This window comes from Suncus etruscus, chromosome 1 (assembly GCF_024139225.1).
Source record: "Suncus etruscus isolate mSunEtr1 chromosome 1, mSunEtr1.pri.cur, whole genome shotgun sequence".
Lineage (NCBI taxonomy): Eukaryota > Metazoa > Chordata > Mammalia > Eulipotyphla > Soricidae > Suncus > Suncus etruscus.
Window position 1 is genome coordinate 111032070 of NC_064848.1, and position 27437 is coordinate 111059506.

The following is a 27437-nucleotide window of genomic DNA, read 5'->3' on the forward strand; positions in this document are numbered from 1 at the left end:
CTTAATCACATATACCAAATTTAATCTTAAAAATTAATCACAGCTCAAATCTTTTTCAAGTCTGACCCACTCAATAAACAAGAGTCAATCATGTATGATAAAAAAAAAATGAGTCATTTTAAGAAGAATTAGATGAAACCCCCCAAAAAAACTTTCCTTTTTATTAGCAAATATCTGTTAATAGCATGACAAGAATAACATTAAGGTAAGAAGTTAAAAATTCTTTTCAACTTTTCCTAAAAAAAAAAAAAAAAAGGAGGTGATATAGTGTAATACAGTGTGCCTTTGGCGACACTATCTCTAAGTTACAATTACTCTATTTTTCAAAATCGAAAGATTCTAATGGGAAAAAGTTATTTAGTTTTATTCCTATAATTACTATATTTATATACTTAAATAAAAGTTTCTTATGCAACACCCAGTAGTAACCAGAGGCTATTCCCAGCTTTGTGCTCAGGGGTTGCTCCTAGAATACAGATGCCACAGATCATGCTAGACTTCCTGTATACAAGGCATGTGCTCCAGTCATTGAATTCTCAGTGATCCTGGGTTCTCTGTTATTAACAGTAATTCAGAAGCAGTACAAATAAGAATGATAAAATTTTTATCAATGTCTTATTAAAAACAAAAATTATATATGGCTTAAAATGGTATTAAGAGTCTTAAGGAAGTTTTATGCCCTCTACAAATGAAGCTAACAAAACATACTTTACTATACTGAAATGTACATAGTGTATAGAATATTGTTAGAACTGGGTAAAGTCGAGCCAGAAGCAACAGCACAACAGGTAGGGTGTTTGCCTTGAACTTAGCCAACCTGTGTTCAATCCCGGGATCCCATATGGTCCCCTGAACCTGCCAGGAGTGGCCCAAAAACCAAAAAGGAGGAAAAAAAAGAACTGTGTAAAGTCTTTTCCTTTCTTGACAAATACAATTTATCTTCAAAACGATAAGGTTGAACTATTAATTATCACTATCCAGACTAGCTAACAGTGATCTGTATGACCCATGAACTTAAAAAAAAATTATCAGTATGAGAAAAGATTCAATGATACCATGAAGAAAAGTAGACTCAAGACACCAGTGAGATAGTTCAAGCTAGCAGATGTGAGGTCCTGAACTTGATGACAAGCACTGATTGTGCCCTTTTATCTCAGTACTGCTAGGCATGACCTCTATTTAAAAAAAAAGGGGGGGGGGAGATGGGGCTGGAGCGATAGCACAGCAGTAAAGCATTTGCCTTGCACACAGCTGACCAAGGATGGGCCTGGGTTCAATCCCAGGCGTCCCATATGGTCCCCTAAGCCAGGAGCGATTTCTGAGTGCATAACCAGGAAAAACCCCTGAGCATCACTGGGTATGGCCCAAAAACAAAACAAAAGAAGGGCAGGGGAGAACCAGGTCAGAGAGAAAGTACAAAAGTTAAGGTGCTTGCCTAACATACAGCTGTGGCTACCACAACCATGATTCAAATCCTAGCACCACCAAATGTGATTCCCTAAGCACAGAACCAGATACACTCCTTAGAAACAATAGGTGTGGCCACAAACCCAAAGATGACAACTTCAACATCATCATCATCATCATTAATATAATTAACTTTAAAGGGTAAAAAATAAGGGTCAGTGAGACTGTCTGTGCAGGAAATAAAGAAACAGAACTGAGGCCGGAGAGATAGCATGGAGGTAAGGCGTTTGCCTTTCATGCAGAAGGTCATCGGTTCGAATCCCGGCATCCCATATGGTTCCCTGTGCCTGCCAAGAGCAATTTCTGAGCATGGAACCAGAGTAACCCCTGAGCACTGCCAGGTGTGACCCAAAAACCACAAAAAAAAAAAAAAAAAAAAAAAAAAGGAAAAAAAGGGGCCGGGCGGTGGCGCTGGAGGTAAGGTGCCTGCCTTGCCTGCGCTAGCCTAGGACGGACCGCGGTTCGATCCCCCGGCGTCCCATATGGTCCCCCAAGAAGCCAGGAGCAACTTCTGAGCGCATAGCCAGGAGTAACCCCTGAGCGTCACAGGGTGTGGCCCAAAAACCAAAAAAAAAAAAAAAAAAAAAAAGGAAAAAAAAAGAAACAGAACCAAGGATGTGGAGATAAATGTTCTCTTCTTAACTAATGTTATATTATTTTAGTATTGTGCACAGCTTATATGTGAAATCAGAACTGTCAACATGCAAAAAAATCATCTTTTCTCAGATACCTAAAAAGGTGGCTTTCACTCTTTCAATAACCTAACTACAAGTCTGACCAAAAAAAAAAAAACAAAACAAGAGAGAAAAACTGAGTGATAGAACTATACAATACAGTAAAGCTAGTTGGTGAACAAAAGACTATATTTAAAAATAAAATATTATCAATGAAAGAAAGCTCATCTATAATCCTCAAAAGCATGTAGTTATGATGGATATTCTAAAATAATACCGAGTTTCTCTGTTCATATTAAAGCATATTGAAGAAACAATTAGGGTCATTTAAAAACATTAGAACTAGATTATGATTACATTCAAATAAATCCCAAGTCAAAATTAATATAATACTTTGACTTTTACAATTCTCTTCATTCCAAAGTAAAGTCCATGCTTTAAACATCGAGTGTCTTTATTTACTGTTGTCTTTCAAACAAACCTGTTTACTGAATGCCTAGGAATACCAAGGTCCTTATAACTGTCCTCCAAATTCTTGTTTCTAATTTCCTATCCTGAATAGCAATATCCAATACTTCTTCTTTTTTTTTTTTTTTTTTTGGTCCTTTTTTAACCACACCTGGCGATGCTCAGGGGCTATTCCTAGCTTTGCTCAGGAAGCCTTCCTGGTATGCTCAGGGGGCCATGTGGGATGCCGGTGATTGAACTCAGGTCGAGCGTGTGCAAGGCAAGCGCCTGCCCATTGTTCTATCGTTCCGGTCCCTATCCAATACTTCTGATTGCTCATAAAACACATGCCCCATGACACACTCAGGTGACTTCAATGATGAAAATCAAATGAGGAAGTTGAATCATTTAAGTATACATTATAAACTGTGAATGATGATGGTGTCAGACAAAAAGGTATAGTCTCAGGACATGGGAAAAGCTAGTAACTCTTCTGAATGTATAACTACCAAATCATTTACCAAATCTTAAACTCTTCTGAATCATTATCTTCTTAGAACTCTAAAAACTCAAAATCTTAAAAGGTCAAATTTATAATACAATCATCAAAACATCCCCCTGTACTTTTAATATGATTTGGGTAAGACAATGGACACGAAGTGACTAAGTGTTCAAAGTTAAGATATCCTAATTGGGAAAGAAACTAAGCTATAGGGTAAATATGATTATAAGCAAGAGGTTTTACAAGAAACCTCTTTGCTTCAGTTATCATTTCTTTTTTGCTATCTATTTGCAAATATAATTAGATCATAGCCAAGTGTTAGTCCATATTATAAGGTTTTTTTGAGAAAGCAAATACAACCCTCAAAAGGATTACAAACTTTTGAAGGGAAAAGAAAAAGTAACTTTCAGAGTACTTGAACCAGAGTATGCAGGGGGTAGGACGCTTGCATTTGATGAAGAACCATGTGTTTCCCCATGTGCCTGCCAAGACTGATGAAGTGATCCCTGAACCCAGAGAGCCAGAGTCAGTCCTGAGCATTTCCAGGTTTGACCCCAAACAAAACAAATACATGTTATTTATGTATATAGTTATGTATGTCACTTTCAAGGAAGAAGACAAATTTCTAGCACTCGATCAACTTTAAAATATCTAGCTAGCCTAAATATTTGGAATAAAACATTGTAATCTAAAAATACATTCTCATATACAGATTCTGAAAGGTAGCTAGCTAATTAGTAAAGACTTACTCATTATAAGTACTTATAAAAACTAAAGCTATTAAAAATCTTCCCACATATTCTATCAAGTTATAAATCATCTAAAACCACACCCTTCCCTGCATTAAACATAAGCAAGTCACATACATATAACCAAATCATGAATCATGACCAAGTTCTTATTGCCTACGGAGAGCCAATTAGTGATGTAGTACAATAGTGATTCAGTTTAGAAAATGTTTTATTGTAGTTGAGCTAACATATGTTTTTTATGTATATACAGTCAGTGCCCTTCCACCTCCCCACCCAAATACCTCTGTTTTTAATCCAAACATCACTTCTAGTTTACCTTGTCTGCTCTCTCATCAATAGCATCCATTCTGAATTCAAAGTTCAAGGAATTGCTATTAGATACCATTCATTGCCTTGCTTTGTTTCTGTATATACCACATTAATGAGATCATTCAGTATTCGTTCTCCCTTTGATATATTTTGCTTAACATGACCCCTCCAGTTCCATCCAAGCTGTAGTAAAAGATTTTACCTTTTCTGAGTAGTAAGGGTAGACCCAGAAGTACTTAAGGGTTACTCCTAAGCTTCATACTCAGGAATTACTCCTAGGTGGCTTGGGGGAACCATATGGAATGCCAAGAATTGACCCAGACCAGCCACATGCAAGGCCAACACCCTACCCACTGTACTACTGACTCTGCCCCAGTAGTGTTTGGGGTTTTTTAATTGATGGGGGGGGGGGGAGAGACTGAAAGGACTGGGCCACATCTGTGGCCTCACTCGTGATCTCAAGGCTTACTCTAGCTTTGTTTATAGGAATCACTCCTGGAGGTGCTAAGAGGACCTATGTGGTATCTGGAATTAAACCAGGGTTTGAAACATGTAAGATAAGAACTTTACTCCCCATACTATCTCTACAGCCCCCTAAGTAGTATTCCTAAGTGTATATAAACCACAAGATAAATCTTTATCCTATTCATCTGTCACTAGACACAGGTTCTTTTCCCCTCCTACTAACTATAAACAGTAGTACAATGAACACAAGTATACATTTATTTTTCAGTTTTTGTTCCTAGGATTAACAACAAAGAATAACTCTCTAAATTACATGCAAGAAGGGAGATGCACTTCAGCTCACTGAGCCATTTCTCTATTCTGATAAAATCTTTTTCTGTTTTTTTTTTGGGGGGGGGCACATCTGGCAGTACTTGGAGTTTACTTCTGGCTCTATGCTCAGGGATCATTCCTAGCAAAAGATAATCAGGGGACCACATAAGGTGATAAAAATCAATCCCAGGCCAGTCACATCAAGGTAGGTGCCCTACCTGCTGTACTATCACTCTGAACCCTGAAAAATATTTTAAGAGAAAGTTTTTAATTCATAAAGAGGGATAAGTATGGGGTTGGAGAAACAAACCAAGGTTTAAGACAATAGCTGGACATGTGAGTGCCCTTGTTTGAATCACCAGTACCACATATGGTCCAGCATATATCCCATAGTTGCATTCCTGTGTACAGAACTAGGACTAGCCCCTGAGCACTTCTAGGTATAGTACCAAACAATCAATAAAAAATAAATAAACATAAAAATTTTTACAGAGAGATGATTGTAAAACTTGCCTAAGAATTTAGAAACCGAGGGAAAAAAATAATCAAAGTGTTAGTAAACAAAATAAGCACTACTGTGCGCTGCATCTTTAAAAAACTGTCTAAAAGGGCAGTATGTTCAATAAACCAAGAGTAGGCACTAACAATTGGCACAGAAAAATGAAAGATGACAAATTCTAACTTACGTACCTGGAATTGCAATGATATCATTAACCATGACAGGGAATAGAAGAGTTTTGAAAAAATTATTAGAAGTCCTGGGAATCTACAAATCTGAGCTCAGCAATACAAATAATGCATTTGGATACTATGTGATCAATGTGATCATCTCAGCCATGAAAATAAGAATAAAATACTAAAGATAAATATTCAACTGGAGAATAAGTATTAATATCAGGTCAGGAAATTTAAAAAAAAGTAGGAAAGAAGAAAAACAGGACAATATCCTACAATTAAAAGGCAAATAAGGGAAAAATATTTTTAAAAAAGGGTGAATAGGGAGAGTAGGGAGAGCTAAAAATACTGAAACTCTTTGAAATGTTTAGTTAAACCCAATCTTATCCAGTAATCTTGAATTCATGAACAGTTTTTAGCAGATATACAGAAACTTAAAGGTTCAGAAAGTAAGGAACAATAAAGTATGAAACAAAGATCAACAGGAGAACTGATGAATCTAAGCTGCTATTTGAAGCACTTACCAGAATTATATTTTGCATTTTCTTTATCAGTAAGACTTAATCAACAAACACAAAGGCACATAACCTTCCAAGTGTAGCTGTCAGTCTGATCATGGGGTGGCCAGGAGTGAGGGGTCTGCCCAAGTAGTATAGAAGTATAGGAAAGCCCTTTAGCATACACATGCAAAAGAATAGTAATTAAACTATATTTTCAGGGCTGGAGAGATAACATGGAGGTAAGGCATTTGCTTGTATGCGAAAGGACGATGGCTCAAATCCCAGCATCCCTTATGGTCCCCCGTGCCTGCCGGGGGCGATTTCTGAGCATAGAGCCAGGAATGACCCCTAAACGCTGCTGGGTGTGACCCAAAACCATACCCTGCAATTTCCCCAAATGTGGGAAACTCGACTGCATAATTTGTAGTAGAGGGAGACTGCGTTCACGCTCTCCCCTGAAAGGGAAAAAAAAAATATAGATAGATAGATAGATAGATAGATAGATAGATAGATAGATAGATAGATAGATAGATAGATAGATAGATAGATATTCCCCCCCCCCCAGAGGATAATCAGCAATTAAAGAGTATACTTTGGGGCATTACCTGACAACAGATTTTAAAAATCTCTAATACATATATATATACACACACATACATATATACACATATATACATATATATCTCCGTGTGTGCATGTGTGTATGCCAGCCCAGGGATCAAACCCAGGCCAGGTCATCCTGGGCCAGCCGTATGCAAAGCAAATACCCTACTGCTTTGCTAACACTCGGGCCCCTATATTCTAATTTTGTTGAGAAAAATTCATAAGGTAAATAGAAGGGTAACTATATGACTTGTTTTATTACGTTTACCTGCTCTTCCCATTTTTCCTGCTATTCATTACTTCACAATTATGACTGAGAAAACATTTAAAACAGATAAAGGGCTAGGGAGAGAGGAGTTAAGTTGCTTTGCTTGTCTTGTACATGGTCAAACCCAGTTTAGTTTTCAGCACTGCATATGCCGCCTACCCCATCCCCTTCCAAGACCTGTGATCCCTGAGCACAGCACTACGGGTTTAAACCCTTAATTTCCAGATGTGGCCTCCAAACCAAAACCAATCAAACAACAACAAAGAAATTGAACTTTCAGGCACCCATTTAGGTACTTTGTTTGTTTGTTTTGGGGCCACACCTGGCAGCACTCCTAGCTCTGTGCTCAAAAATCACTCCTAGCAGGCTCAGGGGACCATAGGGGACATTGAGGCTCAAACCCAGGTCTGTCCCGGATCAGCAGAATGCAAGGCAAATGTCCTACTGCTATGCTATTGCTCCAGTCCTCATTTAGGTAATTTTAAATACATTTTCTCATGGAAAACTACTATAAATAGAAGCAAGTCATTAAGTGAACAAATAATACTGCTAAGAAATAATTTATGAAAATACAAAGGTTTTTCCTATGATATATGTATATAACAAAATTTTAGCTAGCTAATATATCAACTGTCCAAGTAAACTACATTTCATATGGAATCTTGTGGCAGAAGGGTACCTTAAATTGCATTTACTAGTGATGGAAGGAATTCACTTGGTTCACACAGGAAAGGGAGGGAATGGGAGGGAAACAGAGCCAGGCAAATAGCTCTGTGGTAGAACTGGGAGAACTCCAAGTTCTAGAAAAAGCCAGGAAGAGAAGGCCATGGTTAGCTCTTCTGGCTTCTAGAAACCAGCAGGAGATGGCCATGTTGAGAAAAGCATTCAGATTTGTCTTATCTAACTCCTCATCCCTCTCTTCTTCAGTTCTCAGAATAGTAAAAATATTGATGCTCAAAATTAGTGAAACTAGATAAATGTAATTTCCTTGAGTCCTCAATATCCCCCAAGTACCAACATTCCACCTTTACTTATTAATAAACATTAGTCTTCAAAGAGTAAGAAGCAAATATTTACTTGATTCAATGTGACTGTCCTTTAGACAAAAACAGTAAATCACTAATGTAAAGGAATAAAGATCTCCCCTCTGAAAGGACTATCAAAGACTTAGTGCTATTATATTCTATATAAGTCGTATCCCTACATCCATGCTGAGTCAATCAAATTTTCTCTCCATTGAAAAAAGCAAGTCAAGAACAGAAAAGAGATGACGAACACAGGAAATCAAGTTAACATTAACAACAGATCCCTACTCGTAAAATTCTAATTCTGCTGCTGAGCTGCTCAACATTGTCTTGCCGTGCCTTTTCATCCCTAGGTGTTGGCTGTCCTCTATTGGCACCATTTTCACGTGTAGTGAAAAGTAGAAGCAGAACACTGGTATTTTTTTCCTGGCCCGATTTTAATGAGAGCATTGCTGTTAATACAGACCAACATCACTACATAATTTATGAAACTGTTTATTTTCAACTTGCTAGAACATGGCAATATGTTTTCTATGGATTTATTAATTGAGGTACTGCCCTATTAGAAACCTTTCCCAAGAAGTTACCGTGGCTAACATCATTTAACTTCTGCTTTTCTATTTAACCTAAACTTTCATCATGTATCCTAAAGACCCTGCTAGTGAGAGATAAAGATATTAGTTGCTCTTATAAATCATATGAAACTTCAAATATGTCTTACACTATTAAACATATAGTGAGTCAATTATATTATTGATGGTAAATACTAATGTATTTACTTTTAACAAACTGAAAACATTAACTCAAGCGTTAACATTTTCAAAGCCAGATCCACAAAAATTTAACATTTAATAATTTTACTTTCAATCAAGCAATTTCAATAATTATAAATTATTAAAATAGAGTTTAAAGGCAGGAGTGTAGCACAGCAGTAGGGCATTTGCCTTGCAAATGGCCGACCTGGAACAAACCCAGATTTGATCCCCAGCATCCCATATGGTCCCTCGAGCCTGCCAGGAGTGATTTCTGAGTGCAGAATCAGGAGTAGCCCCTGAGAATTGCTGGGTGTGGCCCATAAACAAAATAAAATAGAGCTGAATTATTAAATGGCTTAAAATAAATGTATATAATCTATTAAACAATTTGGCTAAAAAGATTATCTCTTTGTGTGCAAGACAGTGAAAACCAAATATGAATTTTTGTTTTATTTTGTTTTTTGTGGGCATACCCAGATATGCTCTGGAATAAATAACTCTTGACTTTGTAGTCAGAATTCACTACTGGCAATGTTTGGAAAATCATATGGAATCCCAGAGATCAAGCCCTGTCATCAATATGCAAGGCAATGCCCAGTCTATTGTACTACCATTCCGGTCCCAATAAATTATTTATTTATTTATTTATTGGTTTTTGGGCCACACCCAGCAACACTCAGAGGTTACGCCTGGCTCTGCACTTAGAAAAAGCTCCTGGAAGGCTTGGGGAACCCTATGGAATGCTGGGGACAGATTTGCCATGTGAAAGCCAAGTGCCCTATACTGTGCTATCGCTCCAGCCCCTCTAATAAACGTTATTTTTAATTTCCATTTTTACCACAAACAGTACTGCTCATATTTAGAAAAACCTTCCCAAAACATAAATTTTGAATAACTAAATACATTTTTGCTAAAACAATAGTTATATAAATAACCAGTATTCGCTGTTCTATTTATTGAGTACTTACTGATCTTTGACAGACTAAGTAGGAAGCAACACACAGATATTTACTTACTATGCCATTAAGTGGTGATTATATCATTAAGTGGTGATATATTTTTAAAGGTAAGGCATTACATACAGAAGAACTAAACAAGCCAGACCGGTGTCATTTGCTCAGTGACTGAAGCATAGAAAACAAAACAAATGAAAAAACTTTCAACCCTATTTCCTCAGCGATGTTTCATGGAAAAATAAATATTTTGAGATAAAATGAGTTTACTCAGAAAATAAAGGGCAGGAGGGTGAGAGAGAGGAAAAGAAGGAGGGAGGGAGAGAGAGAAAGAGAAACTTCAGAGTGGATAAAAGCAGGTACACATCCACATGATGATGGGGGACATGTGTACAGAACAGGAAAATGTGCCCTGAAGAAAGTACATCTACTCAATGGTCCTCAAACTACGGCCCGCAGGCCAAATATTGTATTTATTCCCATTTTGTTTCTTCACTTCTAAATAAGATATATGCAGTGTGCATAGAAATTTGTTCATAATTTTTGTTTTTACTATAATCTGGCCCTCCAACAGTCTGAAGGACAGTGAACTGGCCCCCTGTTTAAAAAGTTTGAGGACATGGGGAGTGCTGGGAGGCTTGACAGTCCCCCAGCTGTCCTTGTCTTTTTCCCCTGACTCCAGGCCTTCCCTGGGTGCCAGCTCAGATGGCCAGAAGTGGGTTCACGTGGACTCTTAGTGGTCCTCAGGCTTCCCCTCTACCTCTCTCTCCCGACACTAATGGAAATGCGCTTTGGGAGGAGGGCGGGCCATTTTAGTAGTGGTTTATGTTGGGACAGTCACTGGAATTTTTTCTCCTTATTTTCCTATTGATAGTATTGTATGCATATATTTTATATATCTATAACATCCATCTTGTATTGTGACCTTGATACCGCCCTACAAATCTCATTTCTAATATTTTACTGCCTCAGTCCCAACCCTTATTTCCCCCATCTTCCCATGTAGGTGCAGCTCATGACATGAAGCTCACCACATAGAGTGATGAGTGCAGTTAGAGAAATAACTACACTGAAAACTATCATAACAATGTGAATGAATGAGGGAAAAAGAAAGCCTGTCTCGAGTACAGGTGTGGGTGGGGTGGGGAGTAGATAGATCTGGGAAATTGGTGGTGGGAATCCTGCACTGGTGAAGGGGGGTGTTCTTTACATGACTGTAATCATACAACTACAATTATATTTGTAATCACGGTGTTTAAATAAAGATCATTTATAAATTAATTAATTAATTAATTAATTAAAAAAAAAGTTTGAGGACCCCTGTAATGCTTTACTTAACTTGGGAAATTTTTTATAACCCAAATTTGCACTCATAGTAAATGTAGTATTAAAGTGAACATGTCAAAAAAAGTGTACAGTTATTATAAAACATTTAACTAGTATTTAGTTTACAGTAAGCTTTAAATAGTTCGTAAATCACCTATTTTTAGTACTACACAAAATACTATATGCAACTGAAAAAAAATCTGTGTCAATGATCCCTCTTGAATTTTGAATTAATATTGAAATACAAGTTTATGATCTTGCTTCCATTCCTTTATGCCTCAAAGACTGCTGTCAGTTTTTGATTTTTAGATAAACTGAAATATGATATGAATTTCTAAGAAGTAACAGTTTAAGAATAACAGTTTAAACTATGAAAGAACTTATTTTCAAATTATGCAGGCAACAAGAAATTCTCTAAAACCTGAAGTGTTTACCAGAAAACTTTAGCACTCCTACTCTTTAACTTTTGATTTGTTTAACAGATCACAACATCCACTAAGCATTACCGACATAAAAATAATTTAAATTAAATTAATTTCCTAAGGAGCAAATATTTAGAAGAACTCAACCGTGAGAAACAAGTAAACATTCTCTCACTCTAACAATTCCCCATATCTCAAAGGACTGTACATTATTTTTTCTTCATAATAAAAAATGATTCTCCTCATTCACAGAAATTCCATTATTTGTCTACATGATTTAAAGAGGAGTAATCCTACTAATTCACATAATAAATATTAACTTAGGGTACTATGTATATCATACCTAATATTTAATTTCATTCCATATTTTGGGGTGTACACCCAGTTGTGTGCTCAGAAAGGCTTCCTCCTGGCTCTGTACTCATTGTCATTCCTAGTGGAACTTGGGAATCAAATGGGGGTCAGCTGCATGCAATTTAAGTGCTTTATTTTTTTGGTTTTAATCTATTTAAAATCTAACAATATTAGACTTTTGTTCGTTATTTGTTTGCTTTTTGGGCCATACCCTGTGATACTCAGGGGTTACTCCTGGGTATTTGCTCAGAAATCGCTCCTGGCTAGGGGGACCATGTGGGATTCGGGGGATGGAACCAAGGTTGGTCCTGGATCTTAGAATGGAAGGCAAACATGCCCTACCGCTGTGCTATCGCACCAGCCCCTAGTTTTTAATAATTCAAGAATTTTCTTTACTTTGCCCCCAATTTACTCCCACGTGTATCTTTTTGTAAATAGAAATGGAAGCTATTATGGAATGATAGCACAGCAAGTAGGGAACTTGTCCTGCAAGCAGCTGACTGGTTTAGATCCCCAGCACCTGGTATAGTCCCCCACACCCTGTCAAGAATGATTCCTAAGCACAGAGCCAGGAGTAACCCCTGAGAATCACCAGGTCCTCAAACAACAACAATAAAGAAAAGGCAGTCACTAGAAAATAAGTGAAGCGGGGCCAGAGAGATAGTACAGTGGTAGGTTATTTGCCTTGCATGGGTTGACCCGGGACGAACCCGGGTTCAATTCCCAGCATCCTATATAGTCCCCCAAGACTATCAGGAGTGATTTCTGAGCACAAGCCAGGAGTAATCCCTGAGTGCTGCCGGGTGTGGCCCAAAAACTAAAAAAGAAGTGAAGCTCTCATTCCTACTATATAATCAAATTGACAATACCCCTGTTTCAAGAGATTTAAACCTGAAAGTGTATATTCACTAAAATATAATCTGCTTTATTAGTTGCTTATTAAAATTTTTCAGGGGAGGGGCCAGAGCAGTGGCGCAGAGTGGTAAGGCGTCTGCCTTGCCAGCACTAGCCTAGGATGGACCTCAGTTCAATACCCTGGTGTCCCATATGGTTCCCCAAGCCAGGAGCGATTTCTGAGTGCATACCAGGAGTAACCCCTAAGCAACACCAGGTATGGCCCAAAAAAACAAAAACAAACAACAAAAAATTGCAGGGGAACAAAGGAAAGACAAATTTCTGAATTTATACTCCAGTTCTACTAACTCTATGACTTCATATGAGTTTTATCTTTCAATTTGTTCTCAATGATTGCTGAAATATATTTCTCAAGAAATTTTCATTTTTAAGAATATTTTCTGGGGCTGGAGAGATAGCACAGTGGTAGGGCGTTTGCTTTGCAAGTGGCTAACCCAGGACCAACAGTGGTTCAAATCCCAGCATCCCGTACAGTGGAGAGATTTCTGAGCAGAGTCAGGTGTAACTGGAGCACTGCCAGGTGTGGCCCAAAAACAAAAAAACAAAACAAAAAGAATATTTTCCTCCAACATTTCTACCAGGAAACTATTTAATAACAACATCTGTATCAAAAGTTAAGTATAAAATCTAGGTGTAACTGGGCTGGAACAATAGCACAACAGGTAGAGCATTTGCTTTTCATGATGCAGACTTGGGTTTGATCCCAGTACTCCAAATTGTCCCTGAGCCTGCCAGAAGTAATTTCTGAGCACAGAGCCAGGAGTAACCCCTGAGTACCACCAAGTGTGGCACTTACAAAAAAATAAATAAAAACAAGAACCTTAGGTGTAACTTAAAAGTTCAAAAATTGTGATGGTATTTAAAATTCGGAATTGGAATGTGCATTAGAAACCATCATTGCCAGTACTGTAAATCACGAATTCTTTTTGTTTTTTGGTTTTTTGGTTTTGGGCCACACCCGGCGGTGCTCAGGGGTCAATCCTGGCTGTCTGCTCAGAAATAGCTCCTGGTAGGCAGGGGGGACCATATGGGATACCGGGATTCGAATCAACCGCCTTTGGTCCTGGATCGGCTGCTTGCAAGGCAAACGCCGCTGTGCTATCTCTCCGGCCCACGAATTCTTTTTGTTTTGTTTTGTTTGGGTTTTGGGCCATACCCGGTGATACACAGGGGTTACTCCTGGCTATGCACTCAGAAATCGCTCCTGGCTAGGGGGACCATATGCAATGCCAGGGGATCGAACCGCATTCCATCCTAGACTAGCACAGGCAAGGCAAACACCTTACCCCATATACCACCGCTCCGGCCCCTAAATCACAGATTCTTAATAAAAAAATTAAAATATTTTCTATGTCAAACAAAAACTACTGTTGTTTTATTTTGGGCCACACCTAGTGGCTTGATGTTAACTCCACAGTGATATCCAGGCGACCAGAAAGTGCTGGTGATCAAATCTGGATCTCCCATAGACAATGCATGTGTTCCAGCCTTAGAGGCATATCCTCGTCCTTAAACCAAGGAATTAAAGTTACCTAGTCTGTCAATGTGAGGCTGTCTCAAAGAACCACCTAAACACTACAGTGAGACTTGCCCAACACTACAGAACTTGCCCAACTACTACAAAAAAATTAAGGTCCCAGGGTTATGTCCTCACCAGAAAATGGAACTTAATGTTAATTACAATAATCCAACAATAGCATTCGTTATCATAGGCTGGACATACTTTCATGCATAAATTTATTTAATCCACAAAATTTTATAAAGTATATTTTACTGTTATCCTCATAATTATAGCTACAAAACCTTAAATTGTACAAAGTTAAATACTAATTATCACAATTCAAATCCAGAAAGATTAGATCCACAGTAAAGTCCTTGCCTTTGTAGTTAAGTCATACACTAATACAAAAACCTCCATATGTCCCTTGTCCTGGCTATGATCACTAAGAACTATCTAGGAAGGGTGGCATTTAATCACTGATCACGGTAAGATACTCTGCTTCTATTGATTTCCCATTGATACTACTTATAGGTAGGGAATAAAGCAAATAAGAAATACTAAAATATCTATACAAATTTTATATATACAAAAATATACAAGTTATTGAAGTCTAACTTAATCAGCTCTAGAAATACATAAAATGGTAACAATTATAGGGATTAAATGTGCCAATATATATTGAATTAACAACAGTAACAGAGATGAGTTTAATAAATAAATGTCAGCTATTATGGATTACTAATGTTTCTGTGGATTACTACTGTTTCCTTTTCCTTTAAATTGCAACAAGGAAGGAAGAAATGTCTAAGTCTTATTTGCATTCTCTTAGTATTAATCAAAGGATATACTGTGGTTTATTTTTCTGAGGCATCACTCTGACTAAACCATGTGTACATAATGAGTAAAGATTATAGGACCATTTTTCTTTACATATCCCCAATAGTTTACTTACTATAAATAGTATAAAAGGCTGTGCTCTATTTTTAAAGCAATTTAAATGTCAAGAGCTTTAACATCTATCTCCTTGTGGCTATTTAAATACCTTTGTACTTTAGATAATACCTAGCATTATTGTCTGTCATTCCCTCATTTGAATATTTTTTAAAAATTGACTATGAAAAAGCCCATTATCATTTAAAACCATTAAAACCAAAAATTGACTATGAAAAAGCCCATTATCATTTAAAATCATTAAAACCAAATGCATTAATTTGTTTAGCTTTTTTCCTATTAAAAGCTAAATTAAAATGGAAAAAATTAAGTTGTGCCTTCCTACTTTGCACAGAATCCCCAGAATTAGAACCTATGAATCTGGATCATTGATCAATAAAAGGTTTCCTGTAATTAGTTTTGGAACTACCTGTTAATGACTGCAGATACACAGAATTTATACACCTGAAGAATAAGCCTATTCATTATGATATAGAATCAGGAAACTAAAAGAAAAACAAAAGTTATCTATAGTTTTTATTTAATTTGGAATGAAGCATTTATCTAGATAAAACACTGCTAAAGTACAGTGTTTTGTAAAGGATGTGCACTCTTAGGCTGCACAGGCTAGTACTCACTTTTGTACTAATACCACTGAGGTAGCAGAAGGTTCTCTGTAGAAACTTAGGGTCAGGTAACGAAATTCTGATTTATACGTGGCCAATTTTACCATTCATATCATTTTAATAGTATTTCCCTAAGTACGATTCATAAATGTTACATACTCGGGGGAGTAGGATTGAGGGAGAGGAAGCCAGGAGTAACCCCTGAGTGCCACCAGGAGTGGGTCAAACTGCACCCAAAAAAAAAAAAAAATACAATTTAAAAAGTCACATTGAGGAGGTCTGAAAAAAATAAATAAGTAAAAATAAAAATAAGGGGCCGGGCGGTGGCGCTGGAGGTAAGGTGCCTGCCTTGCCTGCGCTAGCCTAGGACGGACCGCGGTTCGATCCCCCCGCGTCCCATATGGTCCCCCAAGAAGCCAGGAGCAACTTCTGAGAGCATAGCCAGGAGTAACCCCTGAGCGTCACAGGGTGTGGCCCAAAACCAAATAAATAAATAAATAAATAAATAAATAAATAAATAAATAAATAAAAATAAGAGGTCACATAGTGTGATAAGTAAAAATAATATATTAGGTTTAATACTTAATAATGCAGAATAGGAAACTGCCCCACATATTACTGTAAATAAATAAAATATTACGTAAATAAAGTAAAAGATTACTTGAAACAAGTGCCTAGTTTGGTACCTGGTACAAGAATAAAAGGGTTGAAGCGATAGTACAGAGATGGGGCCTTTGCTTTGCACACAGCTGACCTCGGGTCCAATCCCAGAAACTCATTTGGTACCCCAAGCACTGTTAGGAGTAATTCCTGAATGCAGAGCCAGGAATAACTCCTGAGCATTGCTGGGTGTGGTTCCTCCCTCCCCCTCCAATTTTTTTTGGGGGGGGCCACACCCGGCGGCAGTGCTCAGGGGTTACTCCTGGTTGTCTGCTCAGAAATAGCTCCTGGCAGGCACGGGGGACCATATGGGACACCGGGATTCGAACCAACCACCTTAGGTCCTGGATCGGCTGCTTGCAAGGCAAACGCCACTGTGCTATCTCTCCGGGCCCCCCCAAATTTTTTTTGACAAGAAAATATAGCTCAATAGCTGAAAACATGATTTACATGGCAGAGGACCAGGACCAGGCATCAGGAGTCCTTGAGCACTGTTGCTGGAAGCAAATTCCAAGTTTAGTTTCTGAGCACTGCTGAGTGTGCCCTCTACTCAAAAAAGGAGGCACGGTCAAACTTTTATTTCAAAAAAATCATTTTGGTAACTGAAAATATTTAACTGGATCAAAAATTTAAGAATAATGAAGAGAGACCTGGCAGATTTGAGAAAGATTTAGAAAATAAAAGTACTCACAGAAAGGTAACTAGAAAACAAATTCACAGCAAATTTGTATGACCTCCTCTGAAGCCTTAGATATTAGTTTATTATCGTATTTACTATAAAATATGACAGCTATGTGTTTGCATGCTGGTCTCTCATGATACAGTTCTACTTCCAGATAAATACAGAGGTTGATATTATTCTGGATTCAATTTCTCCACCACAAAATAAAATTGTACATGGGTGCAAATTCTGTCAGGACATTACTCATTTGGAGAGAGAGAAAACATCTACAAAACTAATACAAGTATTTAATGCTGGGACCAGAGAGATAGCACAGCAGCGTTTGCCTTGCAAGCAGCCGATCCAGGACCTAAGGTGGTTGATTCGAATCCCGGTGTCCCATATGGTCCCCCGTGCCTACCAGGAGCTATTTCTGAGTAGACAGCCAGGAGTAACCCCTGAGCACCGCCGGGTGTGGCCCAAAACCCAAAAAACAAAAACAAAAACAAGTATTGAATGCTAAAAACTACAATGTATTGAATGTTAATGCTAAAAAACCCAATGTACTGAATCTTAAAGCTAAAAAATTCAATGTAATTAATTTTCCCTGTATGAGGACAATGTAATAAGGCCAATATCCCCCAATTTTATTAGTAAATAAAAACATTACAAAACAATAGAAGCCATAAAGCAGCAATTTAATGTACATCATGCTCCCCAGCATTTTTGTTTTGTTTTGTTTTGTTTTGGGGCCACACCCAGTAGTGCTCAGGGGTTACTCCTGGCTGTCTGCTCAGAAATAGCTGCTGGCAGGCACGGGGGGGGGGACAACCATATGGGACACCGGGATTCAAACCAACCACCCTAGGTCCTGGATCGGCTGCTTGCAAGGCAAACACCGCTGTGGCTGCCCAGCATTTTGAGGTTGGAAAAAAAATAGATTTTATCCTTTGATTCTCTAAAACTCCAAAGAATTAAATCTTTTTTTTTTTTGTTTTGTTTTTTTGTTTTCGAATCACACCTGGCAGCGCTAAGGGGTTACTCCTGGCTCTATGCTCAGAAATCACTCCTGGCAGGCTCGGGGGACCATATGGGATGCCGGGATTCAAACCACCAACCTTCTGCATGCAAGGCAAATGCCTTACCTCCATGCTATCTCTCCGGTCCAAGAATTAAATCTTAATGTGGCCACCTTGATAACTTTCTCTATATACCATCTTTCAGAAGATATGTGCTAATATATTTCTCCACAAAGCTGGTAAAGAAGAAAGCATTATCTTCTTATTTTTAATAAAATTTATATTCCATATAACTTTCCCATGACACAAAATATGGCTCTCTTAAAATAATTTCCTGGGGGCCAGCGCAACAGGACAATGGGTAGGACACTTGCCTTGCACAGAGCTGACTGGGGTTTAATGCTTGGCATCCTATACAGTCCCCAAGCCTACCAAGAGTGATTCAGAGTGTAGAGTAAGGAACAGACCTGGGCAATGCTGAGTGTAGCCCAATCCATGTCCTCCACCAAAAGTTAAATAAATAACATTAAAAAAATTTTTTTTTCCTATTCTATACTTAGTTCCCAGGTCACACAAAACAAGCAGTTGAGGTTTGCCATATTTAGTTATAAGTTGCTGAGAGAAATTCACTCAGTTTAAGAGGAAACAAATGAAAAATGTCTTTTTCTTCAGAAATGAAGTGAAGGAGCCTGACTTTCTATAGTTGATAACTGTAATTATGGAACCATGTCATTCTTTTAAGAAATAAATATGCAGTGGCTAGAGCAATAGTACAGGGAGTAGGACATTTGCCTTGCAAGCACCGATCTGGGTTTGATCTCTGGTATCCCATATGGTCCCCTATGCCTACCGGAGTGATTCCTGCATTCAGAACCAGGAGTAACCACCAAGCACAGTCAGGTATGGCCCCAAAAAACAAAAACAACATATAGAGGGGCCAGAGAAATAGTACAGAGGAAAGGGCACTTGCATTGCACAAAGCTGAACTGGGTTCAATCTCTAGCATTCCATATAGACCCCCAAGAAGTCAGTTGTGAACAATTCCTGAGTGATTAGACAGAAATAATCCTGGCTAATTGCTGTGTGGCCAAAAACAACAAAAACAAAAACAAAAACAACAACAACAAAAAAGACAGTACAGTAGATAGGTTATTTGCACCACATGCAGGTGATTTAGATTTGATCCCCAGAATCCAAAATGGTCCCTATAGCTTGCCAAGAATAATCCCAGAGATTATTATGAGTCAGCCCTGAGAACAGTTGGGTGTGCACAAAACTACCCCAAAATTAAATAACTTAAAACACGTATGCATGAGGACCATTCTTATGGAGGAGATAGTCATGAGAGCTACACCCATATGAGACCTGGATCAAACCCAGGGTTTCGAACATGCAAGTTCAATCATTTGAATCACATCTATGGTTCAAATATTTTCTATAAAATCATCTAAGGATCACTGGTTTTGGTTTTTGGGCTTATTCCTATAACCATGTTTAGGAGTACATTACTGTAGTGCATATAGGGTACTGGGTACTGAACCTAAATCAGCAGAATGCTATACAGAGTAGAACAGTATATTAGAACTTCAATTTGTTATTTTACCTCTTACTTTTTTACTGACATCATAATATATTATAAGTTTTACATGAACATCAATAAAAAATTAACATGTTGAGAGTAAATCAAATTCACCATTAAAATCACAATTCTGGTTTTCAGATTTTTTTTGGAGGGGGAAACCACACCCAGCAGTGCTCAGGAATTACTTCTGGCTCTGCGCTCAGAAATCGCTCTTGGCAGGCTTGAGGGACTATATGGGATGCTGGGAATCAAACCTGGGCCATCCTGAGTCAGCCACATACAAGGCAAAAGCCCTATCTATCTCTGTGCTACTGTTCCAGTCCCTGTTCTTCAAAATTATAATAATCCCATCAAAGTTACAGGGGAAAAGGCATCCACAACAGAAAGCAAATTAAACTGATCATTCACTTTAAATGAGCAGGCAAAAAATAAAAATAAAAATCTTAGTAAGGGGATGATAAGATAGTAAGGGGTCAGGGTACATGCTTTGCATGCATCTAACCCAGGTTCAGTTCCTGAAACCATACCACTCCCAAATATTGCAAGATGTGTATTCTCAGGAGAACTCTAGGGCTGATGGTATGACCCTGGAGGCATCTTCAGCACCAACAAGTTGCTGGGCTCAGATTTTGGAACCCAGGTTTGACAGCACTGAATCCTCACCCCCAAAGACTGAGCTGCTCATCTGATTGACTGCATATGCCAGGAGTGTTCCTCTCCTAAAAGCCCTTCTGAGAACACTCTGGAGTCCCTGCAAAAATACATCAAAATGACAACAAAAAATCTAAGCAAAAATATTCATTTGGGGCAAAAATTTAAATAAGACCTTTTCAGTTTGTTCACCTCTAGCATTTTTATTTTAGTGAATTAATAATAAGCCTTGGTACTGAATTAAATTTTCATCTGAGAAAACTTCATGGGTCATTTGGCAAAGAGCAATTTAGATTCTAAGTTATCCTGTTAAACAGCATTTATAAATGTCATTCATTATAGAACTATAAACAAATAGCAGATCAGCATCAGTATTTCTGATACCATCAGGCCTTTTCAAAGCTATTACTTTTGCCTAATTTTAGGCTGCCAACGGCAACCTACCAAATTATTTCACCATTATGTCATTTAGCATGGAAAGATAAACTGCAAGTTATTAAAAATATAGCTAGCAAACAATATATCCTTGACAATTATTTCTATTTTAATATATTCATAAGGAAATAAAAAAGGGGGGGGCTGATTTCAGCATATAGGGAACTTAACTTGTATGCAGTTGAACCAGGTTTAATTCCAGCATCCCATATGATCCCCCAAATTACACCAGGAAAGATTCCTGAATACAGAGCCACATGTAACCCCTGAGCATCACCAGGAATGACCCAAAAACCAAAGCAAAGAAAATGAAAAAGGCTAGCGACTAGGTCATAAAATATTTTTCATCCCAACTCCTTAGATCACCTCACATCTGTGCAAATAACAACACAAGTTTTTAGGCAGTGTAACTGGCAACTGCTATGGTCAAATGATTCCTTCCTCTTAAAGGCATAAAATTATTCCACTTATAAAAAGAAGTCAGAAGCTAATAAGGGAACAGCAGCATTTCAACAAAGCTATGCACTACACAGAAATTCCTAGTTATAAACATACCGAAGTATTTACAAATAAAAAAAAACAACCAAAAGAATCTATTACTAAATACTCAATTCCTAAGAAATAAACATCACTCAGATGTTTCCATACTCAAAGAAAACTCAAGAACTTTAAAATTAGATTACTAACTTTACTATTGTTTTTATGAACCCAGTTCATTTCATACTCAGGAATACAGAACAGATTTCCCAGGAGTCTTAAGCATTACTGTGTGGCAACCCAGATGGATATTGCTAGGGAATAATGTGATTCATTTTTTTCCTACTTATCCATTTCTCTACTCAGGAGAGTTCAATAGGCTATCTCTGTTAAATACAGGTACTGTTTGTTTAAAAACTCCAATTCTGTACAGGCAATAATCTCTCTATAAAAAGGGGGGGCAGAGAGATAACAAGGAGGTAGGGCACTTGCCTTGCATGCAGAAGGTTGGTGGTTCGAATCCCAGCATCCCATATGGTCACCCGAGACTGCCAGGAGTGATTTCTGAGCATAGAGCCAGGAGTAACCCCTGAGCGTTGCCGGGTGTGACCCAAAAACCAAAAAATAAAAAAGCAAAACTTCTTCACATGCTTACATGAAAAATTCATTTTTTTAAATCTGCAATACTTATATCTTAACATTTAAAAGAAAATTTTCTTAGGGACACGATATATGGTTTATCAGCTTAATGGGAAGAAGAGGTGCAAGAGTGATAATACAGCATATAGGGCATTTGCCTTGCACATGGCTGACTGGTTTGATCCCCAGCATCCCATATGGTTCCCCTGTGTACCACCAGGAATGACCCCTGAGCACTTCTGGGTGTGGCTCCCAAAAAAACAAAACAAAGGAAGAGATATCTGTGCCAGAAATACAATGGAAAAACAAAGATACATTCAGAAAAAACTATTCTTTGAAAATGCCATAAGGACCTGTATTATAAAAATTATCCTGTGTTGAGGCTAGAGGATAGTACAATGGGTAAGGTGTTTTCCTTATATGTCCTTTTATGCACCATGCCCCTAGAACACACAGGAGTGAGCCTGAGCATTGCCAGGTGTAGTCCCAAAACAAAAAAGATCGTTCTGTATTCAAGGTAGGTCTACCTGTATCTCAGTAAGAAAAGTGGACACAAGGGCCTGAATGACAGTATTCATCTTGCACATGGCCAACCAAGGTTCAGTCCCTGGCACCAAAAATGGTCCCCCTGAACCTATCCAGGAGTGATGCCTAAGTGCAGATCCAAGTGCAAGCCCTGAACACCTCGAGTATGGCCCCAGAAAATTTTAAAAAAGGAAAAGTGGATATAGAAACAGTAAAATGATAATAATAATGATGATAATAATAATAATGTGAAGATGAAAGCAGAAATCTGAATAAAAATTCTATAAACTGAAGTGACAGCACAGCAGGTATGGCATTTACCTTGCATACACTGTCCTGAATTTGATCCCCAGCATCCATATGATCCCTTGAGCCTGTCAGAAATAATTTCTGAGTGCACAGCCAGGAGTAAGCCCTAAGAGCTGCCAGATGTGGCCCAAAAACAAACCAACCAAACAAACAAACAAAAATTATAAATCAAGGAACAACAAGGAAAGTGTTCACCAAAAGCTAAGAAAGGTATAGAATAATTTCTCAGCCACTGTCTTCCAAAAGAAAAAATTAATATGATACTTTGGTTTCAGATTCTGTTCTCCAATACTGTGGAAGGGGAAATATCTTGATTTCTTTTGTTTTTAGACACATGGTCATTTGTTCCCAAAATCCTAGGAAATTGGGGCCAGAGAGATAGCATGGAGGTAGGGCGTTTGCTTTGCATGCCGAAGGATGGTGGCTTGAATCTCAGCATCCCATATGGTCCCCCCAAGCTTGCCAGAAGCAATTTCTGAGCGTAGAGCCAGGAGTAACCCCTAAGTGTTGCTGGGTGTGACCCAAAATAAAAAATTTAAAAAATCCTAGGAAACTAACATAAGATCAATAATATTCAGTTATAAACAGTTAGTTAAACCATTTTATTATCACAATAACTTAAGCCACTAAAGTATATTGGAAACACTACATTTTGGTACATAATTTCCTATCTACTACATAACCATACAATAACATTATCATCAATATCAGGAAAGTGGGGACAGTAATAAAAATTAAAAAAGCAGCATCAATAAAAAATAAAATTTGGGCCCAAAGGGATAGCACAGCAGCGTTTGCCTTGCAAGCAGCCAATCCAGGACCAAAGGTGCTTGGTTCAAATCCTGGTGTCCCATATGGTCCCCCGTGCCTGCCAGGAGCTATTTCTGAGCAGACAGCCAGGAGTAACCCCTGAGCACCACCGGGTGTGGCCCAAAAACCAAAAATAAATAAATAAATAAATAAATAAATAAATAAATAAATAAATAAAAAATAAAATTTAAGATTAAATTTCATTTAAGAAATCTTTATTTCCTAAATAAAAACACACCTGGCTGTGCTCAGGACTTATTCCTTTCTCTCCACTCAGGAATCATATCTATTGAGGGGACCATAAGTGGTGCTGGGGGTTCAAGATATTAAATAGAAAAGAGCAATAATACAAAAAGTATAGTGCTTGCCTGGCATGCAACCAACCTGGATTTGATCCCTGGCATCACATATAGTCCCCCCAAGCACCACCAGATATGATTCCTGAGTGCAGAGCCGAGAATAACTCCTGAGCACAATCAAGTGTGACCCAAAAATAAAAAACAAATAAATAAAAAAGATATCAAAATAAACCAGGTACATTTTTCAGGAAATACAGATCCATGGTAGAGTGCTTTTTGTGTGTGCATTGAGCCCACGAGTTCAATCCCTGGCCCTTATCTACATTCCTTGGCAATGTCATTATAATCTCTAGCACTACAAGTGTGTGAGCCCTAAAATACACCATAATCAAGTGTGGGAACTTCAGACATCACAACAATGGCAAAAGCAAAGACAGAGGTGAGAGGGCTGATGAAGAAATCTTTATCATTTTATCTAACACAACAAAGTAACATCTGCAATGAAATTTTGAAAGTCTGCTTAAAGATATAATAAAGGGTCAGGTGAGAGTAGCAGGTAGGTCAGGTAAGTAGGGCACTTGCCTTACACATGACTGACCTATGTTTGATCCCTAGCATGGCATATCATCCCCTTAGCCCACCAGGAGTGATTCCTGAGTGCAGAGCCAGGGATAACCCTTAAGCATTAGCGAATGTGGCTTAAACACAAAGATTTAATGAATTTTTAAAAAGGCAGAGTTGGGGCCGGAGAGATAGTATGGAGGTAAGGCATTTGCCTTGCATGCAGAAAGATGGTGGTTTGAATCCCGGCATCCTATATGGTCCCCTGAGCCTGCCAGGAGCGATTTCTGAGCATAGAGCCAGGAGTAACCCCTGATGCTGCCGGGTGTGACCCAAAAACCAAAAGAAATAAAAAAGGCAAAGTAAATATACATATTTCACCTTCTGCATTTTGAGCAAGGTAATTCTTTGCTATATAGAGCTGTCTGACAGTACAAGTAAAGCAAGCCAGGGAGTGAGCCAAATCTAGCCATTGCCTATTTTGGAAATTCAGTTCTGTTGGAACGTAGCCATGACCTTTCATTACCTCCATTCACATATTGTCTATAAATGATTTCCTAACAGCAGAGCTGAATTGTTACAACAGAGACTTTATGGCCCTCAAAGCCTAAAACATTTACTATTTGTCCCTTTATTTAGAATACTTGATATTTATTATCTAATTCCTATCCTACCCACAGTAACAATATTCTCTCCAAATAATTATGAAAACTAAAATTTCACAGCCCACACTTGCAACCTAACCAAAACTTTCTGTCAAGGGTAAAGATAGAACTCTGATCTAAGAGTGACTGAGCTATAAAAAATTTTTTTTAAATGACTATCTCTTGGGGTCAGAGCGATAGCACAGCCGTAGGGCGTTTACTTTGCACGCAGCTGACCCAGGATGGACCTCAGTTTGATCCCTGGCATCCCATATGGTCCCCCAAGCCAGGAGTAATTTCTGAGCACATAGCCAGGAGTAACGCCTGAGCGTCACTGAGTGTGGCCCAAAAACAAAAACAAAAAAGACTGCCTTAAAGAAGCAAACCAAAAAGTTTGAATAAAAAAGGGAAGGACAATAATGAGACTGTTTTGGGTTTTGTTTGGAGTTATGTTGTGTTTTTGGTTTTTTTTTTTTTTTTTTTTGGTTTTTGGTTTTTGGTTTTTGGTTTTTGGATCACACCTGGCAGCACTCACGGGTTACTCCTGGCTCTATATTCAGAAATCACTCCTGGCAGATTCAGGGGACCATATGGGTGCCGGGATTCGAACCAATGACTTTCTGTATGAAAGGCAAACGCCTGGGCCCGGAGAGATAGCACAGCGGTGTTTGCCTTGCAAGCAGCCGATCCAGGACCAAAGGTGGTTGGTTGGTTCGAATCCCGGTGTCCCATATGGTCCCTCGTGCCTGCCAGGAGCTGTTTCTGAGCAGACAGCCAGGAGTAACCCCTGAGCACCGCTGGGTGTGGCCCAAAAACCCAAAAAAAAAAAAAAAAGGAGTGCATGGGGACCAAAGAGAGCACAGCAGTAGGGCATTTGCCTTGCACAAAGCTGATCTGGGACCCAGGACCAACCCAGAACCAAGGACTGAACCAGGCTCGATCCCCAGAATCCCAGATGGTCCCCTAAGCTTTCCAGGAGCAATTTCTGAACACAGAGCCAGGAGTAACCCCTGAACACCCCTAGGTATGGACCAAAAAACCAAAATGAATGAGTGAGTGAGTGAGTGAATAAGTGCATTCTTAGACTTGCTTAATCCCCATGTTCCGATTATCACTTATTTTCAATTCAAATAAATTTAAGAACTATCCCCCATATAGAAAAAGCTTTAGTGACCAGAGTGAGAGTACAATGGGTAGGATGTTTGCCTGGCACACGGCCCGACTCAGGTTTGATCCCTGACATCCCATATGGTCTTGCTAGCCTACCAGGAGTGGTTTCTGAGCAAAATGCCAGGAGTAACCCCTGAGCACCATCAAGTGTGGTCTAAAAACCAAAAAGGAAAAATAAAAGATTTTAAATATAATATTTTAGTAAGGACTTGAAAATTATGCACAAAAATGTTTTAAACTATGAAATCATAATTCACTATATACAAAAAGTCTAAGATCCTACAACATTTATTTTAGAGTATAACAAAAATTCTCAAGAGTAAACAATTGACTATACTTTTGATAAGGCTTTTTTTGACTTTATAAAGAACATATATAATATAATCTGTCTACTATAATGTATTAATATAATTACTAATGATACATACATATATAACATTTTCAAATATATATTATATAATACTTATATAAAAATAAAATCATATATCTAGTTAGATATAATAACATCTTGAAATATCAAAGTAAACATCTTAAAATTTTAGTTTGGAAATAGGTTTATTTTACTGAAAAGACTGAGGTGTTGAATTGTAGTGTATAAAGTGTTTTTTCTTAATATAATATCATAAAAGTATAACCATACTACTAAACTTAATTTTCTTTAAAGCAAATAAACCCACAAAAATATGACTGCTTTTATAAAATGTTAATAATAATTGTCTTAAATTTTTGCTTTATAACAAAAATAATCTGTTTTGATAACATGAAGTAAAAAGTAAAAAAAAATTTTTTTTAATCATCTAGAGAACCATCATTATTCAGAGTTAAAAATAAGTACTTCCCTCCCACTCAAGATTCTGAAATCTTTGACATTATTTTGGGTATTATTTTACATAAACAATTGCACAGACAAAAAAAAGCATGTATCTTTGGAATGAATAAATTTAAAAGGTTTAAAGTTTGGACTAATAACTTACCTTCTTTTGATACCAGACTATAGCATCTGTAACTTTGGACGCCATTTATTCCACTGAAATCACACATTTGTCATTGTAGGCTGTTCAAGAGAGAAAAACATGAAGTCAACTTTATTTCTACCTTCCAAAAGCAGAGAGATCAACATGCATCCATAGCACTCTGGAAACTAGCACAGCAAAAGGCATATGACTATACTGATATTACACCCCTCCTCATTACTATTTTAGCAACAGGCTCTC

At 37.9% G+C, this 27437-nt stretch overlaps 1 protein-coding gene across 1 annotated transcript in view; it reads right to left on the minus strand.

The window, feature by feature from the left end:
• The window catches only part of PHTF2 (putative homeodomain transcription factor 2), a 138157-nt gene that overhangs the window by 75816 nt on the left and 34904 nt on the right, over positions 1-27437 (minus strand). Inside the window, 1 exon segment of the mRNA XM_049783854.1 lies at positions 27198-27277. Coding sequence (XP_049639811.1) covers positions 27198-27242 — 45 coding nt within the window. The 5' untranslated portion in view covers positions 27243-27277.